The sequence below is a fragment of the Apteryx mantelli genome, chromosome 4 (genome assembly GCF_036417845.1).
Source record: "Apteryx mantelli isolate bAptMan1 chromosome 4, bAptMan1.hap1, whole genome shotgun sequence".
Classification (NCBI taxonomy): Eukaryota; Metazoa; Chordata; class Aves; order Apterygiformes; family Apterygidae; genus Apteryx; species Apteryx mantelli.
In genome coordinates, this window is record NC_089981.1 from 59,281,781 (window position 1) to 59,308,345 (window position 26,565).

Genomic DNA, 26,565 nt, shown 5'->3' on the forward strand with positions numbered 1-26,565 from the left:
GAGCATAATATTTTATGAAGTAACCACAGTAGCCTTTTAAAAGGCCCTAAAATACAGCAATGAAAATGTTACCAAGGTGATGATTTTCATTTCAATTCTCAATTAAAATAGTCCAGGGACCTTGTGGGATGTTGAACTAAGTGCTAACCTAACCACAAAATTGTGTGCTGTGTCTGTGTAGATAATAATGGAATGAAAAGATTGCCATTTGTGATTAAAATACCTTCCAGTAGTGATCAGGGAAAGGTGGGTGGCATGGATAGAAAGCCTTTTAAAGATAAAATGAGGAGGAGAGAGGAAGAGGACTTTAGTCAATAAGAATCATTTTGGTAAAAGCTAGTAAGTGCAAAAACTAGCTTGAAACTCAGGTCACTGCTGAGTTAAATTGAGCCAAAACATAGATCTCCATTAAAAAAATCACAGCTGAGTTTTCAATCAAGTGACTTTTTTCCCTTTAACTTTTTAGTGAACAAATGTTAGTGAAAAATACTCTCTTTTTACTGAAACCTTAAACAGGCCTTGTTAAATGAGATTTCTCCCCATTGACTGCATATGCTTCCTTTGAGTAGCTGTTTGTTTTTGTTTCCATTCTGGCACAGATGATTTGTGGTATTTCATTTTAAGTGTGAACTCTGTAAAGTGATAGCTAGAAACACTTTTTAAATTGTTTTTATGTGACAGTTTCACTTATAATGAACTAGTTCTGAATATTGTAATGAGCATAATAAAATGCAGTTGTATTTCTCAAAAAAAAAATACATAATCTGAAAGGTTTTTGACAAATTCTGTAAAGTCCAAGATTTGACTCCTTTTATCATTATTTACCAAGAAAAGAACAACTTCGGAATTTTAAATGTTTTTTGAAAGGTAGAGTAGTCAGTAAAGGTAAAGTCAGTGACTGGGGTACTAGCTAAGCGCTGTATTGGAAACCAGAAGGAATGTGCTGCAGAAAATGCAGAGCTGTCCTTGGCCAGGGTAGGAAGGGAAAGCATACAGGAAGGAGTGTGGTGATATAGCATGTGAGCATAAATAACTGTGTCATCTAGCTGAAAATGTGGTTTCTTGATTCATACATCTGTGGAAGAAGAAAAGCTATATGGAGAAATTTCAGCTGTGTTGCAAGCAATACTTTTATACTTTTATTGGGGGGCATTATTTCATTAGTATTTTAAAAATGTGGGGAGGGAGGGACGAAGACCTGTGAAGGTGTAGATAAATAGTCCTCACAGTGGATATTCCCATTGCCCATGTCATGAACTTCTTTGCCGCTTTGATACATCTGCTGTAATTGCGTAAGTGGAATTCAGTCTGAGAAACTTGTTTGTTGTTCTGCAACACAGAAACTTTTATGATGGTAAATTTTTAGTCAGCTGTTAAAGCTCAGTTACTGTTAAATAATTTATTTTCCCTACAGAAAACAATATTCCTATCAGTTTAATTTAAGTAGATTGCTTGCCTGTGAGACAATCAGATATTCCTGCTTGAAATCTGTTGCTTTGTTTGGTAGTTTTTCAATAAGTTTGAGTAATTTTGGAATTCTAACACTGCTACTGTTATTATCTGGTTAGTTAGGAAACAGCTTCTTGCCTTCTTAAGAAATTTTAATAGACAGCTGTGTTTCTGTTTATTCTAGAAAATATTTTAGAAAATAATTGGCTGAGTGTAAATGACTGATTAAATGATTTAAAAACTGTCGAGTGTTTAACTAAGATTTCTTTTTTTAGGATTTCCATTTAAATAGAGTTAACTTGGAAGAATCAGCAGGAATGGAAAGTTCTCCAGCAGGTGCTAGACCTAAGAAAAAAAATAAGAAGTCCTATGACTTAACTGCATCTGATAAATTTTGGCAAAAGCATAAAGGCAGGTAAGCTGAATAGGTATTTATGTAGTCAATTTGTGTGGAAGGATTTCTTTGCTTTTGTTTGACTATAAGGGCATATGATTAGCTCATGGTACTGCAGCTGAGGCTCACAAATCGTAACATATGCCTGGAAAAGTTTTGTATGATCTTACAAAGTTAGGTATATTTTTTTATAGCGCAACCATTTAAGTCTAATTTTAAGGGTATTAATAACAGTTCTAATACTGTTTTAGAAGGACTTCAACCCACAATAAAAGTTGCGACCATCATAGTATATCTAGTAATAGCTTTGCTAGGATTGATAAAATATTTTTGGAGCCCTGAGCAGTTCTGGGTTAGGAAGGACAAAAAGAAATAGAAAAGGGTGTTGTCTTTACTCTTATTCAGATGAACAAATAGCTATACAGAGTTCTGTCTGCTGTAAGTTTATTGTATTTGAAAAAAGATGCAATCTGATTCATATGGCTTGTCCCGTCTGTTTTACTAAATACTAAATTTTAGGGGGAGAATTCATTACAAGTAGAATTAATTCCTTGAGTAAATCATTAAAAAAATTAAAATGATGAGGATATTCTAATGATTCTTTCATATTCTGGTACTTCTATTTTTAAGTTTATTTGGAAATATATAAGGTTTTTTTTTTATTAAGCAGTCAGTTTGTTGTCCGCGTTCATTGTATATTTGCTTTCTGTTACATAGCACACAACTTGTGTTTTTACCAGAAAAAATAATAAAACCTTTTATCAGGATTATATAAAATGCACAGAAAGCAGTGAATATATCTTGGAAAGTTTCAGTAAACATTCAGTAAGAGGTCATTATTTTCACTGGTTTGAGTCTGCTGCATGATTAGTATATTGGTATTTCTGAAATACATTTCCATAATCATCCTGATCATACAACCTTGTCTGGTTCTAGTGTTTCAGTTCATTCCTTTAACTGAGCCTAATACAGAGTATTGTGTTAGTCCTTTTCCAGAGGTAGCTGAGTCTGTTCAGCAAGAACTGGAGTCCTACAGAGCCCAGGAAGATGAAGTCAAAAGACTTAAAAGTATCATGGTAAGGTTTATCACATATATTTGCTTTAAGTAAAGTATAATAGCACTTGTATAGTGTATATTTGTATACTTGCTGGCAGGGAGGCTGGTTGTTTTTTCCAAATATCAGCACATGTTGATAATTGTATGCATAATGTAAGCTGAAATGTAGGACTGGGGGTACCATGTTTCATCATAAAGTTCAGTGTTTCTTGTATTTATTGGCATTACATTTATATTACTTTCATAATAACTGTAAAATATGATCCAAACATTAATATCAGTATGAGAAATAAGTTACAAATGCACTGACTGTATTTGTATGTGTAGTTTTCATATTTATGATGATTATTTTTATTCCTCTTCCCAAATCCTTCTCCAAAACCAGGGTATAGAAGGGGAGGATGAAGGAGCAATAAGTATGCTTTCTGATAATACAGCTAAGCTAACTTCAGCTGTTAGGTAAGTCATCAATAATGCATTATTACTTAATTAAGTTAATGGGGAACAATTTCTAATTCTCTCTGCCATTTGACTTTTAATATCCTTTGAAATTAATAACTTTAAAAATAGGCTATTCAGCTCAATAGAAGACTTTAAATGCTTTATTACTCTGGTAGAGTTTAAGACAATTCTCTTGGCAAGTACTTTCCCCTGTAACTTCCACAGCAGGTGTATGTAAGTCCTATAAACATGAATTTGTGACGTTTCATCAACAGCAATTGTGAATAGTGAACAGTTTTACTGCATCATAGATTTGCTTGCATTCTCCCAGAGGAAACACCCATCTACCTCTACATTCCTTTTTAAAAATTTGCCAGTGAAACACACATCTTGAAGCATCTGCTTTCTTTACACAATGTGTTATTAATTACATTTTGATTAATGCAGTTACTGTAGTTAATATATTAACATCTGTTAGCAAAATTATAGTCATTAAGAACTCTGCACTGGAAATTTACTACCTTGTTAGTGGATACTTAGACACTGTGGATGAGACTGAAAGTCTGAGATTTAGACTTGTTCCTAACTGTAGATCTGTTCTTCATTCTGCTTCTGCCTTGGAAAAGGAAAATGTTCAGTTTGCTGTTCTTGACTAAGACCCCAATTATCAGTGTGAGGCAGAAAGAATTATTTTGAGCGTAGATAGGGTGATATGTCCTGTAAATCCATTATGTGTCTACATTAATTAGTTGTCTCTTAGTGATTTCCAAAATTTATTTTATATGCTATGCCATAGTTAGAATTTGGTTGGAATTACAAAGGATGTCTTGATCACACGTTTCCAAACAAGCCAACGAATGTTTCCAAGTTCTCAAGATGCTGGTTCTTGGGTTATGGCAGTAAGACTGAAAGAGACAAGCATCAAAAGCTTTAAACTTACAGCCCAAATGAAAAAAAAAAAAAAAAAGCATCATATGACTAAAGTGTTTTCAGGAAGTTTTGCTGTTCAATTAGTCTCTTCATGACTGTTTCCTGTGTTTCCTGTAATCTGTCAGTATTAAGGAAAATCTTGTCTTACTTCAGAAAAGCATGTAACGCAGTAAGCTCTTCTGTTTGCAACATTTGAGCCCCAGTCTTCTGGATTATGCTGAGAACTATAAAGGATCTACCATTTAGGCATGTTTCTGCTGGGAGAATTTAGCTGGGCTTTGCTCTTCTGTTGTTGTACATCATTTGCTAGTAGGAAAAAGACACGCTTCAGTCTCTAAGGTTTTACAATTTCTAGAAAACTTTGGAATAACTAATAATTAAAAAACAGAGGTTCTAAAAGAGGATCTCCTGCCTTTTTTAATGCAGTTCTTTACAAATGCAGTCCTAATCACCTTCCAACTACAATGTCATTAATGGCAAATCATCCTAAGTGACATCGCATTTATAATTACTTAAAGAGGAAGGTTTAGTTACTTAACTTTACAGATCTTCAGGATATGTAGTCAGTGTAATTCAGTGCCTTATTATCATCTTATTATTAAACACGGAGGCACTGACATCTAGTTGGTCATCTTTGTTTTCCATTCTTTTGTATATGAAAGTTTATAGACCCTGTGATTCCTACTGACCAAAAGAATCCAGCTTTTATACTGGTGATGCCCAGATCCCAACAGTGGAAATAATACAGCTTACAACATCTCAAGAAACCCATTTACTACAAAGTAAACTTAACCATTCAGTTTCCCTTTTTACAAAAGATTTCTCTTCAATCTTGAGTCTTACGCAAAGATTTGTGTCATATGCAGTAGCACCTGTGACACATTCAAGGACATCCAGAGGTTCTGTGACTTATTTGACAGATAACTGCACTTTTATTGGCATCAGACATGAACTAAATGTTGATTAGATAAACCAGAATTCTGGTAGATTATTTGTTTAGATAAGAAGAGCAAATACCTGTTTTTGTTGATCATGAGCTTTCAATAGTAATGCTAAGTTACCCATGTTATATATGTCTTTTGCTAGTCAACGTAAAAAACCTGTTTCAATATATTCCATGTGGATAATTCAGTTCTGGTATGAGAATTATTATATCTATACTTTCTAACTTTTTATTTCTAACCTTACCATTCCATAGGTTTTTTTGTACCTACTATGTACAACACACAATTCAACTAACTGGGCAACTCAGCAGGTTACTTTATATTTACTTTTTTCAGCTCTCTTCCAGAGCTACTGGAAAAGAAGAGGCTCATTGATCTCCATACGAATGTTGCAACTGCTGTTTTGGAGCATATAAAGGTATGATTGCTTCAGTTTTCTATCTGTAATGCAGTCTACCTGGAGAAATATATTTGAACAAGTGAAGCAATCAATTGTGTTACCTTTGAAAGAAATCATTGTGTAACATTACTTAGTGTTGAAGGGTGATGGAATGATTTTTGAATGCCTATGCATTAAAAGTGAAATAAATATACCAATTTTTTTGTATCAGAACTTATTAATATATTATCATTTATTTATGATGGCCACAACTTTTATTGTGGGTTGAAGGCCTTCTAAAACATGTTTTTGAAGGAGAAGCCTTTGCTTTGCTTCAGGTACATGTCATGGCAGGTTATGATTAGAATCTAAACAATTTTGTTTGGTATACACATATTGAAAGAGTACTATTTATTGGTCACCAAATGAAAGCAATCTCCTGAGGTGTGGCAATAATGATGCCAGTTACTGAACTGGTCTTTCCAGGAGGGTCTGTGTTAGATGTTTCTTCTGCATAAGTTGTACTAGATGAAAAGAACTTCGGAAAGATGTTTGTCCTCCTCCTGCTGCTCTTGTAACAAAGAACTTGCAGCCAGTTTCAGTATCAAGTAAAGATCATGGTTACTAGTAGGAAAAAATAAAAGATATATCAGTTTCTGAAAGGCTTGTCTATAATTTGTATTCTCCTAAAGCAGAAAGATTGGAATTCTGTTCTTGAAAGTGATTTAGGCATCGAGTCTCACTGAAAGTCAGTAGTTAAGAAAATTTTACCCCGTGCTATTTGTAACAGTCATAGGAAGCAATGTGTGTTGAAGTCTACTTTGCTAACATTTGTGAAGTCTGTCTTTACTTCTAGGTGCTACTTTTTTCTTAACTCACTACTATAAATGTACTCATAGGGACACACTTATGTCTCTTCTTCAATTTTAAAAATACAAATAAGATTAATTTCTATGCTAAAACTCAGAATATGTTTGGTTTATTACTGTGGGGGCTAATTTTATATGCTTTTGCAGTATTAGGCATGTATGTCAGTTATCAGATCTGGCAACTTTTAAAAACAGTACATTAATTCCATTGCAAAAAATGGAAATTGACAGTGGTGTTTTATTTGTTGTCTGATCTATAAAATCACTTTTCTAAGAAAGATACTGACAGTAATGGCAGGCTTACATCAGTGGTATTTTATCTAATTTGTTGGACATAATCCAGGTTTCAGAGAAGGATGTAGAATGAAATTACATTAGTTTTATCAACTGTGTCCTCCTGGCAGCGAACTGGAGTCAGATGCCCATGCTGATTCTCCTTTACATGCTAGTGACACACTTTTCTATTACCTAGAGGTGGTAGGAATTATCTGAGGGTCCTACCAGAAAGCTCCCAGGGAGTGCTGATAGATTCCACCATGAAAGATTCTTAGTTCTGGAATTGCAAAGTGCTCAGGCTCCTTACCTTCTTATTGTATAGCTGTCAAGATCACAAAATAAATGGGCATGCAGTTTCTTCAGTATGTTGATGGTATGTGCTTCTTTATCATCGTTTCTTTTGATTTAGAATAATTTCCTTCCTCCAAATATTTAGAAAACTATTTAAAACTCATACTAATGTAGAAGCACATTTTCTCCATTGGAATTTACCTACACTAAAGCCTTTTCACTAAACAAATAGGAAGTTTCTTCAAACGGTCCCATCCATTTTCCCTCCTGTTTTACAAACAGTATCTTTCTAACTTGAGCTGTAGAATTCTAAAGTAAGGTGAGTTGTTACTTAACGTAGCCATCAAAAACATTTACAAAAGAAGCAATATCTCAGCCAGTGTTTATAAAGAAATTCTGATGGCACCTTCAGGCTTGGTAGCAGGTTTACATACAGTTAAATAATTAAACCAGACTAGGGTAAGAGGAAGATTTAAAAAATGTTTGGCAAGTGCCAAAGTCACGAGAGGGTATTGAGGCACCGTATAAATCTATTCTTTTCTTCAGGTTGCTGTATTTTCACTTTTAAAATAAACTGGAAGCACAATTATACTTTAAAATTGATTGTTCGCATTGTTCATTATGGTTTTTACTACAGTAAATTTTTAAGCATTTTTCTTCATTGCATATGAGAATCAATGCAAAGAATTCCCTGAGACCTGCTCTAGATACACTAAGTAAGTTTAATTTTCTTAATGGTCATATTTTAGTGTTCAGTTTACAGCTGCTTTCCACATTGTCTTGGATCATTTTCTGAGACACAGTAAGAGGAAACCAGAAATTAATCACCTACTCAGGGGTACTGGCAGTTTTCTGGCATATCTAAGTGTTTAGTGAAAAGATGGAAAGAATACATCACTTTTTTTCACTAGCTGAACCATCAAATATTTATTGCCAATGCTTAGAACAAATGAATCCTTGTTTTGCATTGATTGCCTTTGCTCTGAAGAAGCTGTTCACTAAAAGAGTGTACCCAAAAGTTAACAGATTTAAGGGTAGAACGGTGGATGGTCTTTCAAGCTGCTTTAGAGTTTTGAGTAATGCTTATCTTTGCTTGTCTGTCTAATATTAATATTAGGGTTACTGATCTATGTTAAATCATGACATATGAAAAGGGATATACTTAGACTTTTCTGAAGCAATTAATTTGAGAGAGGGGAAGATTAGATAACACCTTGCTAGAATGCTATACCTATGAATGTAAGTGGCAATTTTTTATGTGGATTATTCTCATTTTAGATTGCTGATAGGTTTAGGATTTTTAATCCTTACATAATTTTCTTATCATATACCTCCAGTTCCACAGTTATTAGTTGGCTTAATCTCAAGGACTGATAGTCTGCATTACTCCTTTACCTGTATGGCCAATAGTCTTTCAAATTATCTATTTATTTTGTGAAGGAATTCCACTATTTTAACTACTCTGTTTTAAGACAAGTTACATTTTTTGTCTTACCATGTGAAAAAGTGTGTGTTGCAAAATATATATCACTGTCAGTGAACCAGGCTGTTTTTGTGTGATTCAGAACTCATTATTAAGTAACTTCCCAATAAGTGACAGTTTTGATGAGTTCAATTACAGTGGCCTTTCTTTCATTATTCCTTGGATAATTCTGTACAGCTCAGTTGAAAGGAACTGGATCTGTCTGCCCCTTTCAGCTTTCTCCCAAAGTTTTTCTTTCTCTTGATGAGAGCAGGCTATAAATTCCTGACAAGCCTCACTTATTCCATTGACTCTTATGGGGCTGTTATTTTCTGTTGTTTTATTTGGTGCCTGGTCATTTTCTGTTTTCTGTTAGTGTCTTTGAGAGATTCCTTCCAGTAATTTCTTCTTTGAGAATTTCTTTTTTCTGCATATTCTCTCTCTCTAAAAGGAAGAACTTTTGTACTGTAAAGAGGATAGGAGAGTCTCCTACAAGTCCTTACAAAGTGACCCTCCAACAGATTTAAATGGATTCCACTTCTCTGCTTAAAAAGGAAGTAGTTTTGTGTTTGTTTTGGATTAGAGTGCTCAGGTGGAGAGTTACAGAATCATGGAATGGTTGAGGTTGGAAGGGACCTTTAGAGTGTCTAGTCCAAACACCCTGCTCAAGCAGGGTCACCTAGAGCACATTGCCCAGGAATAGAAGCTCTACAGCCTCTCCAGGCAACCTGGTCGAGTGTTCAGTCACCCTCACAGTAAAAAGCTTTTTTCCTTAGATTTAGACAAAACTTCCTGTGTTTCATTTTGTGCCCGTTGCCTCTCGTCCTGTCGCTGAGCACCACTGAAAACAGTCTTTACACATTCCCCTCAGATATTTATACACATTGATAAGATCCCCCCAAATCTTCTGTTCTTCAGGCTAAACAGTCCCAGCTCTCTCAGCCTTTCCTCATATGAAAGATACTCTCGTCCCTTAATCATCTTAGTAGCCCTTCACTTGACTCACTCCATTAACTCCATCTCTCTCTCGTACTGGTGAGCCCAGAACTGGACACAGCACTCCAAGTGTGGCCTCACCAGGGCTGAATAGAAAGAAAGGATCACTTCGTTCAACCTGCTGGCAACAGTCTTCTGAATGCAGCCCAGGATACCATCGGCCGCCTTTGCCACAAGGGCACGTTGCTGGCTCAGGATCAACTTCCTGTCCACCAGGACACCCAGGTCCTTTTGTGCAGAGCTGCTTTCCAGCAGGTCAGCCCGCAGTCTCTACTGGTGCATGGAGTTCTTCCTCCCTAGGTACAGGACCCTGCACTTCCCTTTGTTGAACTTCATGAGGTTCCTCTCTGCCCATTTCTCCAGCCTGTCCAGGTCTCTCTGAATGGCAGCACAGCCCTCTGGTGGATCAGCCACTCCTCCCAGTTTTGTATTATCAGCAAACTTGCTGAGGGCACTCTGTCTCATCATCGAGCCATAAGTTGAACAGTATTGGACCCACTATTGACCCTTGGAGTGCACTGCTAGTTACTGTCCTCCAATTAGACTTTGCACCACTGACCAACCCTCTGAGCTCTGCCTTCAGCCAGTTTTCAGTCCACCTCACTGTCTGTTCATCTAGCCTGTACTTCATCAGCTTGCCTATGAGGATGTTAGGAGAGACAGTGTTGAAAGCCTTACTGAAATCAAGGTAGACAACATCCACTGCTCTCCCCTCATCTGCCTGTCAGAATCCCCAGAGCTTCAATCAGTTTCCCTAAAACAGAATTTTTGGCTTAATAACAGACTGTTTCTAAAGATGCTAAGTTGAAAGCTTTCACAAAACACCTTCACCTTGCTTGCCAGCTCAGGATCCGTTAGAACCTCTTCCTTGCTTTTCTTATTGAATCTACAGGATTGTTTAGCTCCTATCCCCCAGCTTTTCTTCCTGGCTTTTCTGTGAGTTTGCCAGTGAGTGAGCAAAATTGCAATTACTTAAATTAAATGGAACATCTGCTTCATATCAGCGCTTCTTAGAACATTTGGCTCTTCAGGAAATAACTGTCTCATTGATGTGGCATATCTGGGAAATCTGTCAAAAGGTAACTAATAGTTTCTAAGACTATTCAGTAATCTATGTGAAATTTAATTTGGTGTCCATCTAATTCCTAGTGAACCAGTGTAAGAAAAACACTGCACTAATTAGCACCTTTGCTAGAAATTTTGGTCAGATGTCTACTGAAGAAGCAGCTAAGCAGACTCATTTTGCCATATTGATCCATCTCTTTAGTTCATACTTATGTCACATCAACAAGAGAATGTAGAAAATTTTATATTGCTGCTACCTTTGGTGTCCCTATTGTGGATAGAAATAAAGTACCAGAGTTTTTCTAGGATTTTCAGTTCGGCTTTTTTTCTCCAAGAGTGCCAAGTGCACACTTAAAGTAATTGGCCAAAATTCTTGAAGAGAGTAAGTATACACGTTCCATTAAGGTTTCTGTTTAGGTTCAAAGTATAGCAAAAAATACTCAGTGAGTGTTCTTTGCTGCAGTTAGTCTGTTTTGGTTGGTAGCCTTAGCCAGATAGTTGTGAAGTTGCATGTGGTTGAGAAGAATTTTGTGCAGTTTGTGCTCAAAATAAGTTGACAGCTGTAAATCTCTTTTTATAAGTTAAAATCTTTAATAATGGAACTATAAGAATAGCATTTTAATTAAAAATTAAATATTGAACAAATATTAAAGTGAATTATTTAGTATGGGATTTTTTCATCGTACACTATTACACCCCATCTGAATAAATTTGTCTTAAACAGAACACCAGCCAGCATAATATATGTATTGCCAAATTCAACACTAATATATTTATCTTTAATAAGACGAAGATTCCAGATTTGACAATCCTTTGTTAGATGCCTTTTTTTAGAAAAAATATTTTAAACTTAAAAGCATTGAATCTTGCTCCATGTGAGGAGACAGAAGTGTAGTTAAATACAGGAAGGAAGTGAATATGAAGGACTAGAAAAATTGTAGTGGTTTGTTTGCACTTGTTTTATTTCTCTATAGAGAGCTGAGGAAACTATAACGCAAGCAGTCTCCAAGATACTGTAGAACTGAAGTCACAGAACTTCTCTGATAGGCCAGATACCAAGTTGCATCTAAAGTAAGGACTTGATAAAATACTGGTAGTTCAGTTCTATTCAGACTTTAAACTAGAGTAACATAGCCACTGATAATCACTTTACCTTTTGGCTAAATAAGATACTACTAATCCAAGGTATTACATTGGTTTACAGTAGTGTAACAAGCAAAATTTGACAGTAACTAATCTCCTCTTATATGAGCTCTAGGTAAATACAGCTTGAAAAGAGCTCTGACTCTTTTCTTTCTCGCCTCATACACATATATAGTCTTAGTTGCTGTGAAAAGGGAAAGAAGACATCCTTCTGTCCCTTAAAAGTAGTGAGTGGTCATTGTTTGAGCACAGTTAATTTTAACCGTTTTCTTCAGAAGTACGGATCTTCTATCACTGTAGGTACAAGCTTCCACAAGGACTTTAAATTAAGTTGCTGTTCTGTGGGTAACTGCTTTTTTAAAGGAGTTCAGTAGATAGCCAATGAGAATTGCAAGTGTTTTTTATATAATACCAGGAAACAAGTAGTTCCTTGCATAAGCTGATTACCAAAAGCTTTCAATATTAAAATATTCTTGTGACTTACCTTTTCTCTTATTTTGTATTCTCATCTCTAACTCTTCTCTAATGAACTTCTAATACTCAAAGGTGAAATACCTTCAGACTAGAGAAGCAGGGGGTTTTTTTACTTTTTAAAAATGCCATTTCCTTATTTGTGATGTCAGGAGTATTTTTAGTAGGATGCAAAAACAAATGAAAAACTTTTAAAGTGTTTATTTGGTATTGCTGTCATTACAACAGCCTCTGCAGTGGGTTAGAAGGTGCCATAGCAGGTTGCATGCCATGGCAACATCAGCTAAAATTTCCTAAATCTCTCAGCTGAAGTATAGACCTAGAGACTCATGCCTTACTCTGGCAATATCAGCTCAGTTTCACAATGGCCATGATGTGGAGCTGAAACACCTCCAAGGCAATGAGATGGACACTCACTCTACCAGTCTCTTCTCTGAGCCAGTACATAGCTGAATGCGTCCAAACGTAAGGATTTAGGTAGCTGCCAGATAATAAGGTTTTGTAAACTGAGTAGTTGTAACATTTGTTGTGATGCTACATTTTAATGTTCAAATCCTCAGAATTATCTGTGATGGAACTTATGTTTTTGCTTAATTTTTTAAATGCCTTTTTCTGTTTGTTTAGATTAAAAGTTCAAGATTTGATGGTTGAGAAGTGCAAAGCTTGGCTCTTTGTGCTGCTGCATGGTAGTGCAGTCATTAGTTGCATGGTCATGTGATGCCTTCCATAAGGCTTCCACCTCGTTAGTTCCATGCAACAGACATACCATCCTCCTTAAAAAAGAACTTGTGCAGCTTGGCCCTCATGACTGCTTTATAAATATGTCACCATATAAAAAGAGATTTCTTTTCCAGTGTTAGTCAGATAACCTTATTCTAAACTCTTCCATCTTTGACATGAATGAATTATTGCAAGACTTTCATCTGAGGTAGTTATTCAGATAACCTTATTCTAAACTTTTCCATCTTTGACATGAATGAATTATTGCAAGACTTTCATCTGAGGTAGTTATTTCAGTGCAAGCCCTTTGGATTCAAATGGAAGACTGCCAGCTTCTCTCTGGGATGATGCCTTAATGTATTTAGGAACTTCCAACGTTCATCAGCAGTGACTAATTGCCTTGTTGACTGAGAGACTTGAGGTTCAGTGTAAATTTGACTTCATTTGCACTTCAGCATAATTTTATCTTATTACAGCATAGCAGTACCTATCATGTCATGTAGTTTTCAGCTATGGTGAAACCATAGTTGAAAACACTGCTCCTGTTCCAGTTTAATATTTGCATGTCAGTCTTCCCTTGCCTAGTGTGTTTTTACTTTTGATATGAAAGTTAGTTAAGCATCAATTTTTTGAGAGTTAGTAAGTGATTATAATGCAAGCCTTAATTTTTGTTTGTTAATTTACATTTAAAAATTATTAAAAGTAGTCTTGATCAGTAAAACATGTATGTTTTTAAAGAGGAACTAAATACTCTTTCACAATCTAAAAATGTTAATTCTAACACTTAAACAGACTCGAAAGCTGGATTTGTATTTTGAATATGAGGAAAAAATAATGAGCAAATCTACTCTGGATAAATCTCTTCTGGACATGATTTCTGACCCAGACGGTAAGTACTTTAAATCTGAACTTGGTGTAAACTTTGTTAAGAGATGCAATAAATCTATACCTGCTATGACTTTAAGTTTGGTAAAGAGCATATGTTTATTGTAAGCTATGCAAGACTTTTAAAGAAAACAGGTTTTTACAGATTTTAGTAGCAGTCTAAAGAGTTTACTATTTAAGTTGAGTAACATCTGAAATATTGGCAAATTTTGTACAGCTCAAAATCCTTTCCAAGATCCTTATTTCTGAAAGTCAAATATTTAAATTTTTTATGCTTCTCCAGTACTTGCTAAGATAGCATGAAACTCTGTAGTCTAAACAATACTGCTCCCTTAGAATTCTGCATTTTTTATAAAGCATACAAACCTCACAAATAGTGTGAAAATGGACATTTCACAGGATTTGATTAGGCCAGTGAGTGGAAATGTCGGTAACTTTGCTCTTGTGAGGAAAAGGATGGGAGAAGGTGGAGAGAAGGGAAGCAAAATATAAATTGGCTGGTTCCCTTAGAGACCCACAAGAGGTTTTATATGCCTTTATCCAGCTGTGGCTTTTCTGTTTGCTTTCAGCATCTAAGAGCAGAGCATCCCAGCTTCTCTCTCATATATGGTTCATTCGTAGCAAAGCTTTGCATACTGGGTGAAACCCAGATTCTATATTGGCAACAGGTTGAGACCAGAATGGGTTCTCAGCATTTTATAGTATCAGTAGCACAGAGTCAGTGGCTTTAGATCACTGTCATTGCAACCTTTCACAACCAGAGTTGTTACAACCTTCTGATGGTTTCCAGTATGATCTGCGACCGGTCAGCTTGAACAAAATAATCTGCAGAACAAGGTCATAAAACTGAAGTTGTGACCACAGACCTGTCTGCAGTGGAAAGTATTAGTAAGTGGCAAACCTTGAGCTTTCAGAGGCAGAGCAGGGTCTCTGCTCTTTTCCCAATATGCTAACAAAAAAAAAGTTGTATTATTGCATGCCTGTGGGTATAGCCTTGTAGCTATGTACTAGACATAAGGTATGTTTGGAGTTTCTAGAATGGTTCCTATTATAGAAACAGTGTATATAAATGCTACAGTGTTTCTTTTTTAATCTTTTATTATTTTCTGTGCCTACAGAGTCAAAGGCAGCGAAAGAAATAATACATAATTGTTGAAGGTTCTAGCTAAAGTTTCACAAATCTCAGATCAGATCCAGTCTGGAAATTAACAGACTTTCAGAAAATCTGTAGTCAGACATAGTAATTCAATACAGATACCTGTTGTTAATGTAAAGTTAATATGAATATGTAATATTCATAAGAATCTCTACTTCTGTTTAGCATTAGTGCAAACTATTGCTTTTTCATGTTCAGAATTAATTGTTCAAGTACTATTTTGATTTTATCTTTTATGTTTGCATGAACAGCTGATGCTTATACATGAAAACAGAATGATTATGCTTTCTAGTATTTCCTGCTGGATCGGTTACTTTTTCTCTGAACCCACATTTTCTATGTATTTTTGGATTGCAATATATATCAAACTGTTTTCCAAGCTTGATGCATCATATCAGCATTCCTATTAATAAAATGCTTGGTTCTCAAACAAGAGAAAGATTAGATATTTCCAAGGTAGAGTTTTCCTTCATAAGCTAAGTAGTCAGATATTTACAGCAACACACTAATTTAATATTTCATATGCTTTCCCTAGAATGAAGATAAGTTTATATAACAAAAGGATTTAAGTTAAAGCACAGAGGTTGTTTAAGGGCATGCTGTCTTGTAAAAATGGCTGGCTTCCTATTGAGTGATTTATTGTGAGATACCAACAGAAAACATTTATTTTGAAGGAATAATGCATAAAGTCTTCCAGCACATTCAGTGGTGAACTGCTTGTTTGTATTATCAGTGGGATACTTGTCTCGAGGACAATGATTTCTGCAGAGCTTTTCACAACAGCATGCGATCTTGACCACTTAACAGCTTCAGTCTCCCATCTCCTTTTTTCTTATTATCTTGTAGCTAATCTACCACTCATTGCAATTAGCAGCCTCCCAGTTCAGTGGATATTATTACACCCTGGTGTAGTGATAAAACTGGAGTTACTGCTTAGTTAAGCAGTAGCCCTAAAGGCTTCCTGCTGGGTTGTGAATGGAGAATAAAATTGTTTCTATTCTAGGTTTGCCAAGTTAAGTTTTCTTCAAAACATTTACCGCTCCCCACCCCCACCACCCATGCTGTCACAGGCTCTTACCTTAGAATAAAACAATGAACATTTTTAGAGGCAATGGACCTGGCTGTTTGATTTATCGCAGCTATGATTTACATCAGTAGTCTGTTTAGAGGAACGTACTCCTGCCAGGCAAAATGGGTTTTCTGAGATTCAGTGAAGGGTACAAGATATAATCACAGATTTTTTTTTTTTCAGTTTATTATTTTTGGTAAGACAAAATACCACTTACATTCCTTTGTGAGACCACTTATACTCCTGTGAGCACAAACCTTCCAGCAGTTTTGTAGATACAGTAAATCTGCTCACTCAGGGAAATGCTACCAGGTGCCAACCAATTTCATTTGAAAATGAAACTTAGTGATCAGCAAAGTACTGAAAAAAGCTATAAATTGGCTAGTTGGAAGCCAACTATGGTCAGTTACACTGTATATTTAGAACATTTGAAGTGCTTTTTTTACCCAAGATGACTCCAAGTGGATATCTACCTTAAAAGCTGGCTTCTGGTTCTGATAATACAAATTTTCTCCAGTTCTTATTCTTCTGACTTACTAATATTTGTTAAAGATTAATAAAACTTACTTTCCACAAAAATTACACCAACTCATAAATGTTCATTACAACAGTGAATGGACTAAGGAATGGACTACTTAACTTCTGCCAAACTAAATATATGCTCACTTATAAACAATGTTACATTTTAAGTTAGATGATCCCCTGCTGACATGATTGTTGCATTCTGTAGTGGGAGAAAAAAGAAAAGATTATCTCTTTTCTACTCCACAAATGTAAAAAGTGCCTTTTTTTAGTGTTGTACTATATCTAAAGGGCTTTTTTAATGAGATATTAAATTACAAATTTATAAGTTTGTTTCGAGAAGTTTTGGTTCCGAAATCTTACTTTTAAACCTTGCACTTTGCTAACAGTGATTCTGGTCTTCTAGAAACTAGTAGATGCTGTTCAAAATTTGATACAGTTGTTTATAACCTAACACACACAAGAACAGTCATATGATCATTTTGATGTAGCAAAGATTAGTTTTAATTGCCACTGATAATTGCTCCCAAAAATTCATAGCAATGTTTTTTTCCAAGGAGTGGTGTGATAGTAGGTGATTCAGGAGGTGAAATACTTCCAGAAGACGTTGGAAATTTAGGCTGTTTTTTCTGACTAAAGCTTCACATAAGTGCTTTTGCAGCTTTTGCAGGTTTCAGTACCATCAGCCATAGAGCTGCATAAACAAATTGTAGAGCTAAAGAAATAATGTGCTGTGGCTTTTGCTTTTATGTGTTCTCTTTAGTCTCTTCTTTCATTGATCTTGCAATCTTCTCATAAAATGAGACATAATGCCATTAGAAACTTGTTATTTTGTGTGTTATTTGAAAAAGAATTGCTCCAGGCAAAACAGGCAAGTGTCAATAATGCTTTCAGAAACAACGATCCAGTCTAACCAATTTTTCAATAAAATTGCTGAATGTCTTTTTACCATTTTACAGTCTGAACGATTCCATAGACATTTTATAGGTATAATAATTACCATCATAGCTGAAGGTCTGAATGTACATATATATTATTACTGAAAGGTAATTAACGTAGTAGCATAGTTACAATTTTAGGGGTTTTTAATCTCTTTTGTTCACTGCAGCAGGAACTCCAGAAGACAAAATGAGATTGTTTCTTATCTATTACATAAGCTCAGCTCAGGCACCTTCAGAGGTATGTTCTTTACAGCTTGCAACACCAAATTTTGCCAGGCAGGATTTTTCTGTATCATCTCAGCTCCTAGTAGATATTTCTGCTTCTTTTTAAAGAAAAGTACGAAATGCCCAGGTAATATTAAAACTTTAAACAAATGTTGTAGTATTATCAGGGAATCTCTCTGCTTTCAAAGCTTTAGGTATGCTTTTGAAGGATATGAATGGCTACTTAGAATGAAGAAATCTTTGAAATCTTTTGAAAACTTTCATCTTTGAAATATTTAGTTCAAAGTTACCACAAAACACATCTTAGTATGCTATTATTCTGCTCCACTGCTCTATAAAAGTAGATATAACAAAATGTTAATAAGATTCTTCTCACTTTGTCCTTGTACATTCAGAAATATAATTTGGTCTGTTGACTAGCAGATACATAAAGGAAATGCTTCTTGTTCACATATGAATAATTCAGGAAGAAATTTCTTAATATTTCTCTTGAGTTTATGAAGATGAATTTCAAGGAGTTTTTTCATTATACTGTTGAAATGTTATACAGAATTAATATAGATAACATGGAATCATTTTATCATGAACTGCTATATGGACTTAAACTGGTAGAAAAAAATATGCTAGTTTAGTCAAAGAGAAAGTAGCCTCTTTGAATCTTATTTTAAATGTATTTACTTTGAATATTCTCTATAAATCTATTCTAACTCTTCTTCATTTTTATTAGTTTCTGTTGTGACATTTTAGAGAAACCAGTATTCTGTCAGATTTTTGAAAGGTGCTTATATAACAGACTGTTCATTAAGTTGAAAGTGCATAGGATTTAATTCCACAACTACTGCTAAATTTAATGAGAGCTACTCTTAGCAAATTGCATTTTAATTTGCATACTTGTTAGAGGATGAGATAAAGTTTAATAATTTCTTTTTAACTTTAGGTTTTTTTGTGCTATGGCTTTACGCTGCTTATTTATTGTTTAGTTAAGGATATCTGTCTTTTCACATAAAGAGAGTTAAGAGTAGTCTAAACCAGTTGCAATTCTCCACTTTATCATTTCAGGTTGATTTGGAGCAGTATAAAAAAGCATTGATGGATGCAGGATGTAATCTTGCTCCTTTGAGCTACATAAAACAATGGAAGTAAGTCACGTCTTTTTTTCTCCTAGTTGAGGATATAATTTGGTAGTTTTATAGAACTCAGTACTGATATCAAAGAATTATGCGTTACTTCTGATATCTTGTAAATTATCCTTAAATATCTATTCTGGCATAACATTTTATTGTCATTGTTTTGCTAATACATGCAAGGCTTATTTTAAAACTAAACTCTAATGGTGCCAGAACTCTGACATAAAGCAGTGTACTTAATGATCCAAAACAGTAACAACTTACTGAAGCCAATTCGGTGAAACAGTTGGGCTAGTGCAGGCACCAGTTTTTTTGGTTTGTACCAAAGGGCCATGATGCCTATCAGTTATTTTAGTTTTACGTGTTATAGAAATAAAGTCTTTAAATCTAGTCCCTTTCACTTTCTTAACCATTGTATCTCTAGACAAGAGTGATGCATGTAGTAAATAGTTACTTCCTGACTGAGTTTGAGAATCAGAAGTATTTTTACTTTCAAATGACCAGAGTGGAGCATTCTACAGCAGGATGTGTCATGAGATGAAGCATTTGATTTCTACCCCTGCTTTCACAGGGCTTTCACTAAGATGGCTTCAGCTCCAACCAGCTATGGAAACACTACGCCTAAACCTTTGGGGTATGTTTTTCATTCATTTTCTGTAAGCTTTTGGATTCTGTTACCTTATTTTAGAAGTACTGAAAGTTACAAAGCCAAGAATAAAACATTTCCCCATCTATAAAAAGTTTTAAGTTAAAGACAAAATTACAAGCACACATCATTTTCATAGCCCATTAACAGTGCACAGGGCTTGCACTCAGGAAAATAGAATTTGTGACTAAATCTACAAAGTAATTTAGTATAGTGGTATCTGTGCCTGCATGTTAAATGTTTAGGCTCCCACAGGAGAATTCATTACCAAGAGATGGATCTATGACAGCCATTGTGCTGAGCCTGATGGCAGAAATGGAGAACATCCCTGTGCATTCAAAACTAACTCCCTCCAGGGCTGAGAGACAGTCTGGGATGTAAGAATGCCCTGTTTTTCCTTTAGGATCTCCTGGACTTGATGTCTGACATCATATTGAAAGTTATTTATTTCAAGACATGACCAGAGAAGATAATGACTGTACATATGCCAGGGGTACGCGTACCCCATCTAGAATACAGGATATGGGACTTGAGTCACTCCATTCTTGAGAGGATTTGAATCTTCATTACCCCCATTCTTTCTGAAAAAGCTCTGTCACGAGGAGGCTTTGGGGTAGTATGGCTAGGAATTCCGTCATGTTCACTGATGCTATCTCACTTGGAAAAATTACTGTTTGGTAGGCTGGAGATTCTGAGCATCTCTGTTACTAGGGCATCCACTTGAAAGGAGCACTCTTGTTCAGTGGATCAGAGACTAGAACTCAAGACTTCCATTGATAGGTGAGGATCTAACTGCTATGTTGTAGGTGTATTCCCATTCCACTTGCTTGCCCTCTGGTTTGAAGGATAGTTTATTTCATGAAAACCTGACCGACTTGGGTAGCAATGCATGAGTTCCATCACAACAGACTACCTTTGTAACTTAAGGATTAGGGTACAAATATGTGGGTGTTATGGGAACTATGGGGTTCAAATTATCTAACAAGTAGGATATTTTAGCCCTTTCACAGCTTGGTGAATCTTGCCTGTACTGACTGACTTCAGTAAAAGAATAGTGCCACTGTGTATCCCCTTCTTCCTAGTTTGATGATTATAAGAACGTCTTTTTAGATCAGGCAGCAAAGGTGGAGGAAAACACTAGTTTATGAGTTCCTTTGAAAATCTATGTGTAAGGCAAAGACTGAGTTTTAAGTTTGTGGTTGTTCTGAGTATACCCCGATGCAAAGCTTTTTGGAGCTGGAAGATTATGTGCCATTCAGGGGAGACAGCAACTGAGCAGTTTTAAAATTTTCTGTTTGGATTTAGACACCTAAAATAGAAGTTGATGAAGGATGTCTGTGCCTGAACCCCTTTTTGAATCTATCCCTTACACTTTTTTCATCATGTGAAATGTGCATCTCATTAGTGAAGAACATTTCCTTTTAAGTAATTTGACATTGAAAATGACCATTTAATGACAGTTTTAATCAAAGTCTACTTAGTCTATGATTATAGGTTATATTAGGTATATGTAGGTGGGAGGCAGAGGGTTAATCTGAATTTTTCCTACTTCAGCTCTTAACAACAAAACATATTTTTTATAGTCATTTCTTTATAAATATGTAGTTTTCACATAGCAGTCCTGTACTAATATATTCAGGTTCCTTGTAAATATCTAATTTTTTTATTGTTGACTTCTATGTTACAGCTGTTATGAAGTCTGTTTAGCTGTTGGTTCTGAGCAGTATTTCAGTTGACAGGTGCTTCACTCCCATCGGCTCTGTGGGAGTTGGATATGAGCATAAAGCTAACAATGCATATAAAAATGTGGATTTTCAAATTCAGACCTTATTAGAAAAGTATTTGTTTTGGTTTGCATTTCTCTTGAAAAGTTATCTGGAAGCACAAAGAATACAAGATATTCACTAACAACTTTTCATATTTAATCTGCCTGTGAAATTAGGATGTTTAAATTTGGAGTTTTTAATATGTATGTTACAGGTCATGATAGGGAAGAGTGGTATGTTCAGAGTAACTGAGAAAGGGGGGCAGCATAGATAGAAGATTTAGCTCTTTTTTGACTGCTCAGCAGTATGCATCAAAGAGGAGAGATCATGATGATAGATCAGCAGTTTATTGAACTTTTTTTCACTTAAAAATAACTGTCTGGCTGCTTTTGGCTAGTTTTTATGTAAATATAGCACCTAACTTATTGGAAGTCAGAGCCATGGCTATATGCATGACTTTTATTTTTAACTGGTGTTGTAAAAGAACTATTTTTTTTCCTCTAAATTTGTTTCAGTAAACAACAAATATGAAGTATGTTATTTTTTCAGTTAAATTCACAAAATATGTATTTTTATATGTAAATATAAAATTTATTTTCATAGATGTCACTAAATGTTTACTAAAAAAAGCAGTTATCTTCTATGTATAAAGATTAATGCGGACTATTTATTGCTGTAAAGTTAGTTGAAATTTCAGAACAGTAAAATAACTTCCTGAATGCATTGTTGGGTTTTTTTCCATCAAAGATGATAGGTTTTTTGGAAAAAAAAAAAAAGTTGAGTTTTATGCAAACTTTAACTGATACAGGGATTGAAAGCACTCCTTTATTACATTAAAACATTTTTTTAGCGCCTGTCAGATTAAAAACAGGATATGTGTGAAATTCCTTCGAAGTTGTACTCAACTCCAAAATTGTTCTTATCGAATAAAGAAAGGATGTTGATGAAGTGAGCACCTTTTTTTTTTTTTCTTTTTTTCTTTTTTTTACTTACATGTTATCTTGTTTTTTCAGTCTGTTTTCACGTGTTATGAATACTGGATCACAGTTTGTGATGGAAGGAGTGAAGAACTTGGTACTGAAACAACAAGTAAGTTTAAATACTACTAAATAAAAATTTTAGACTAGTGAGCATTGTGAACACTTAGAATGAGACTCTATCTCTGACAAATTTTAATGAAATTAGTTGTGCAGTTAAAAAAAAACTGCTGGTAGATAGATTTGCCACTTTGTAGCTTTCAGCTTTTAGGCAAGTAATGAATAATGTTCAAATTGTCTTTGAGTACCTCCATTTGTAAGGAATTAGATCCCAATATGGGTGATTAAGACTGATTTCAGCATTATAAAAAGAGCAGCTGTGGAATGCTTAAAACAGACTAGACCTTTATAAAGCCAAAAACCCCTCCATGTTTCTGCTTAGGACAGCACATATCAAATACAACTGTTCTAGAGAGATTGAAGTGCTGAAAGCATTCATTCTGCCTGTTCGGTTACCGCAAGCACAATCTTGAAATGTGCTTGAAAGTCAGTGTGTTATGAGATGTGTTATACCTTTGAACATTCACTTTGCATGAGTTATACTCTGTTTTCTCAAGTTAATTTCAAGGTACCTTCAAGACATCTCTATGTACTTTGTATAACATTTTTGTAGCTGAATTTCAAATTTTGGTTACCAGAAACCTGCTTTCCTGTAAAGGACACGTTATTTTATCTGATACACACTTTTGTCAGGTGACAATAACTAAATATTTGCTGAATATTGATTGTTAAAATCTTAACTCTGAAATATTTGAACATCAGGATTTCTAAGAAAAAGATTGTTAGTCATATTATCACTCTCAGTGGAAGCACCAGAAATTAATTTAGAAATAAAGCATACTGTAAATGCCTTTGGTTGTGTAATGTAGGTACTAAACAAAAGAAAATCTCAACTCTAGTTAGATTATACAACTGCTTGACCTAGTTAACCTGATCATAGCTGTTGATCCTTTAATCATTGCTAATTGATGCTTGAAAAGTATCAGCTATCACAGGAAAGCTTTAAAATTGGTTTCCATAGCTTTTATAAGGTAGTCAGTGAAAGTAATTCTGCAGGAATTTCACTATGACTAGAGCTGATAAATCGTATTGCACAGTTACAAAGCAGTGCAGTGTCATGAAATACTCAGTTGAAAGAATCTCAACTGAGAGAGTCTGTTTTAAATTTGAAGCTTGCCTCTTTATTTTATACAGAACTTCAGATAAACTGGTTTTCTTAATAGTAGTAATAATTACATTCTATATGAGACTTCCTATTTTTGTATTAAAAGTTATGTGATTTCTTTCAATGTGTAGCTTCCAAGTCCTAGGATGGTGTCCTACCCTTGAGCCTTTTTTTCCTCTGTTCTTACTTCCTGGGCAATTCTAGGGAATGACTGTCTCTCTTGCAGCAGAGCTATTTCATCTGCGTTTAGCTTGGGAGTTGTAATCCTTTTTGCCGTACCAGATTACATTTTGGTTTGTTTCAGCATGTTTTGAGCCCGCATAGGTTTTGATGCTACCATTTAGTTATAGAACAAGCATCATAGTAGCTCCAGGCTTGAATTTAAAAATGTAGCATGATGTACATATCTTTGGGTCAAAAATTCTTTGGTTTTGGATCTACATCCAAAAAATGGCTAAAAATATCCTATAGGAGCAAGCTGCTTTACACAAACTGTAATGGAGGTTGTGGCTGCTTTGAGGCAGAAAGATAAAAACTGAGTGGCAGATTGGAGGTTGCCATTGGTAGACGAAGGACAGTGTGGTCTGGAGCTGAGAAGAACTTAGGTGAATTAGAATAGCATGACAACTGGGGGGCCTATTGGTGGGAACTGCGATGGAGAGCAGGACAATGTAGCTCTGTTCCCACCTCTGGAGTAGGAATTCTTTGCCTGAAACTTAACTTCTACTAACACAGAATCGGGCTCTCGTGGAACTAGGCTCTGAAAGCAGCTGACCCTGCAAACCTTAGTCTGTCTGAAGTTGCCTCACTCTGCTTGACAAGCACTGCTGCTGTTTCTTTATTATTTTCTTTTGTCTCTCATGTAAGCCTTTATTGGTTTTTATTTATGTATTAGCCCATCCAAGCTTTTGCTAGGCATCCAGAGGACAGTGCTGCTATCTAATCACAGAATGTCTCCTTTGTGTTTACCATGCCCTACCAATGAATGCTCTTGAACCAAATGCTTTTTTATTTAAAGAAGAAAAAAAGCATTTGTTCTGGGGTCTGGGTTTTTTTTTTTTGCTTGTCCATTACAAGTACTAGTTTTCTCATTCTCTGAATGCCGTTGCATTTGTAATACCTCTAAGTATTATGTAGATTAGGAATTTAAAATGTAAACCAAAGTGCAATGTGGTCTGGTTTCTTATGGTACAACCATTTCAGTTGAACAACCAAAACTTGAAATGAATGTTTCCTTTTTTAATAGGAACATTATTCTTCTATGCTAGCTCTGCATTAGGATACTTCCTATTATTGCAACTATAGCTTCGTAATCAGAAAATCGTAATGATTTCTAACAAACCAAAACCAGTTACTCCAGGAAAACAGTTTTGCTAGTATAGTGCCATCTGCTGGGGGTTCTAGGACACAGCTTTGTACTAACTGTATGTAACAGACTCTCTCTCCTAAACTTTAGGTATGTTTACTTTATTAAAGAGGAAGAAATGTTTTCCGTTAAGGCTTTCTATTTACTATAATAAAAATACGGAAGCAGTAGTACAGTGAATACTGTACCATAAAAAGTGCAGCTGGATAAAAAATGTAAATTTCTTAGATTATGACATACTGTATTATTATTGAAATAAAACTAGTCACAAAAATAATGCTTTGCCAACACAGTTCAAGTATATTATTTTGCAATACAGTAAGTTAAATCCCTTCTTAACTCATTCCAGGTAAGTGCAGTTACTCAGTTGAGTTTCCTGGTCTGGATTGTATTTGTGCTAGCTATTAGAAGACAGCTTTATAAATACATTTGGACATGAGATTCTTCACTTGGTTCACTTCCTGACATTCAGCATTCAAAAGGCTTCCTGAAATTCAAGTAGTTTGGCCTACAGAAAAAATGCTTAATAGCAGTCTACATTACATGAAACTCTGACCATTTATTGTATCTGCATTATCTTCTGTTGTTTGCTATATCTTCTGCCAGTGTTACTAGTTCATGTGGAACTTCTGTTTATTCTTTATACAAAGAACATCTGTGGAATTCAAGGTTAAAGAACTTGATGTTAACAAATGTTGTTCATAAGCATAATGGTACAGTTAGTTAACCACTGTGATTACTAACATGTTGGTCCTCTTGTTAACTCCTTTGCCCAATCCTGTTAGTACAATGAGAATTTAAAACTCTCCTAAAATAGGTTGTCTGTCATGATTGACCGTTACAATGGCTAGTGGGCAAGCTGTTACAAGATGAAGATCTTGTAACCCAGGGGTCTAGAATTAGAAAGTACCGTATAGCTCCTTTGTGGATCCCAAGTGGTTCAGCTTGCAAGCTATTAGCTGAGCATTCAGCCAATCTTTACAAAATACACATGGGGAAGAAAAGCACTAGATGAAATAAGTCATGTTTTAACACATTTCCTTCATGTCATGAAACCTAACAAAGTCAACCTTCTTAGACCTACAGTGTTGGAAAGTTTCTATATTACAATGCATATATAGCTACACAACATATCACTTCTGGGAGAGCTATTCATGTTTGAGTTCCTAGAAGTCTTCCGGTTTGGATTGGCTGCTTATTTAAACAGAGAATGGGGGCGAGAAAGGGGGTTGTGTTAAATGTGGACTGCTGAGGAAAATACTGGGCTTTATAGCAGAGATTTTATTTTGATTCAGTAATTTTTTAAAGTAGCTTTATATTTGTTCTTTGAGAAGTAGCCTAGGGGAAAAAAATAGTCAGTGTGCTGTACAGAAAATAATTGGGGTAATGATAAAAATGCTCAACCTCTACAAAACATGAGAAACACTTTAAAGTAACTTTTCAAATGTTCTGTTGACAAATGACTCAAATGTTTCAAATGTCAAACATCTTATTCCATTAATGATGGTGTGCCTGTGAATAGTAAACAATTCAGTATTCCATTAGTTTCACATTCTATTTCGCAGAATCTACCAGTCACGCGTATATTGGACAACCTTATGGAGATGAAGTCAAACCCTGTGAGTATAACTGCCTTCAAGTGGAAAGAGATGGGACAAACAAAATCTTTAAGCTGTGATACATAATAGTCATGGCAATTCTTTGATATAGCAGTTAAATCTAATGACGCTGTGTCTCCATAACAGAACCATTTTTGTAACTATTGCATCAGAA

The 26,565-nt window shown here is 35.2% G+C and overlaps 1 protein-coding gene across 4 annotated transcripts in view; it reads left to right on the plus strand.

Annotated features, from left to right (window-relative positions):
• SCFD1 (sec1 family domain containing 1) overlaps window positions 1–26,565 on the plus strand; it is a 57,564-nt gene that overhangs the window by 19,984 nt on the left and 11,015 nt on the right. For 3 of the 4 annotated variants that reach the window (XR_010884177.1, XM_067296677.1, XM_013940469.2), the window contains 10 exons: window positions 1,725–1,864; window positions 2,829–2,919; window positions 3,286–3,359; window positions 5,552–5,633; window positions 13,680–13,776; window positions 17,628–17,698; window positions 18,745–18,824; window positions 19,384–19,446; window positions 22,238–22,313; window positions 26,358–26,411. Coding sequence is in view for 3 of the 4 variants with exons in the window: in XM_067296677.1 (XP_067152778.1) it covers window positions 1,725–1,864; window positions 2,829–2,919; window positions 3,286–3,359; window positions 5,552–5,633; window positions 13,680–13,776; window positions 17,628–17,698; window positions 18,745–18,824; window positions 19,384–19,446; window positions 22,238–22,313; window positions 26,358–26,411 (828 nt within the window). In the remaining variant the exon portion in view is untranslated. The remainder of the gene's footprint in view (window positions 1–1,724; window positions 1,865–2,828; window positions 2,920–3,285; window positions 3,360–5,551; window positions 5,634–13,679; window positions 13,777–17,627; window positions 17,699–18,744; window positions 18,825–19,383; window positions 19,447–22,237; window positions 22,314–26,357; window positions 26,412–26,565) is intronic. The other variant, XM_067296678.1, reaches the window with a different exon arrangement.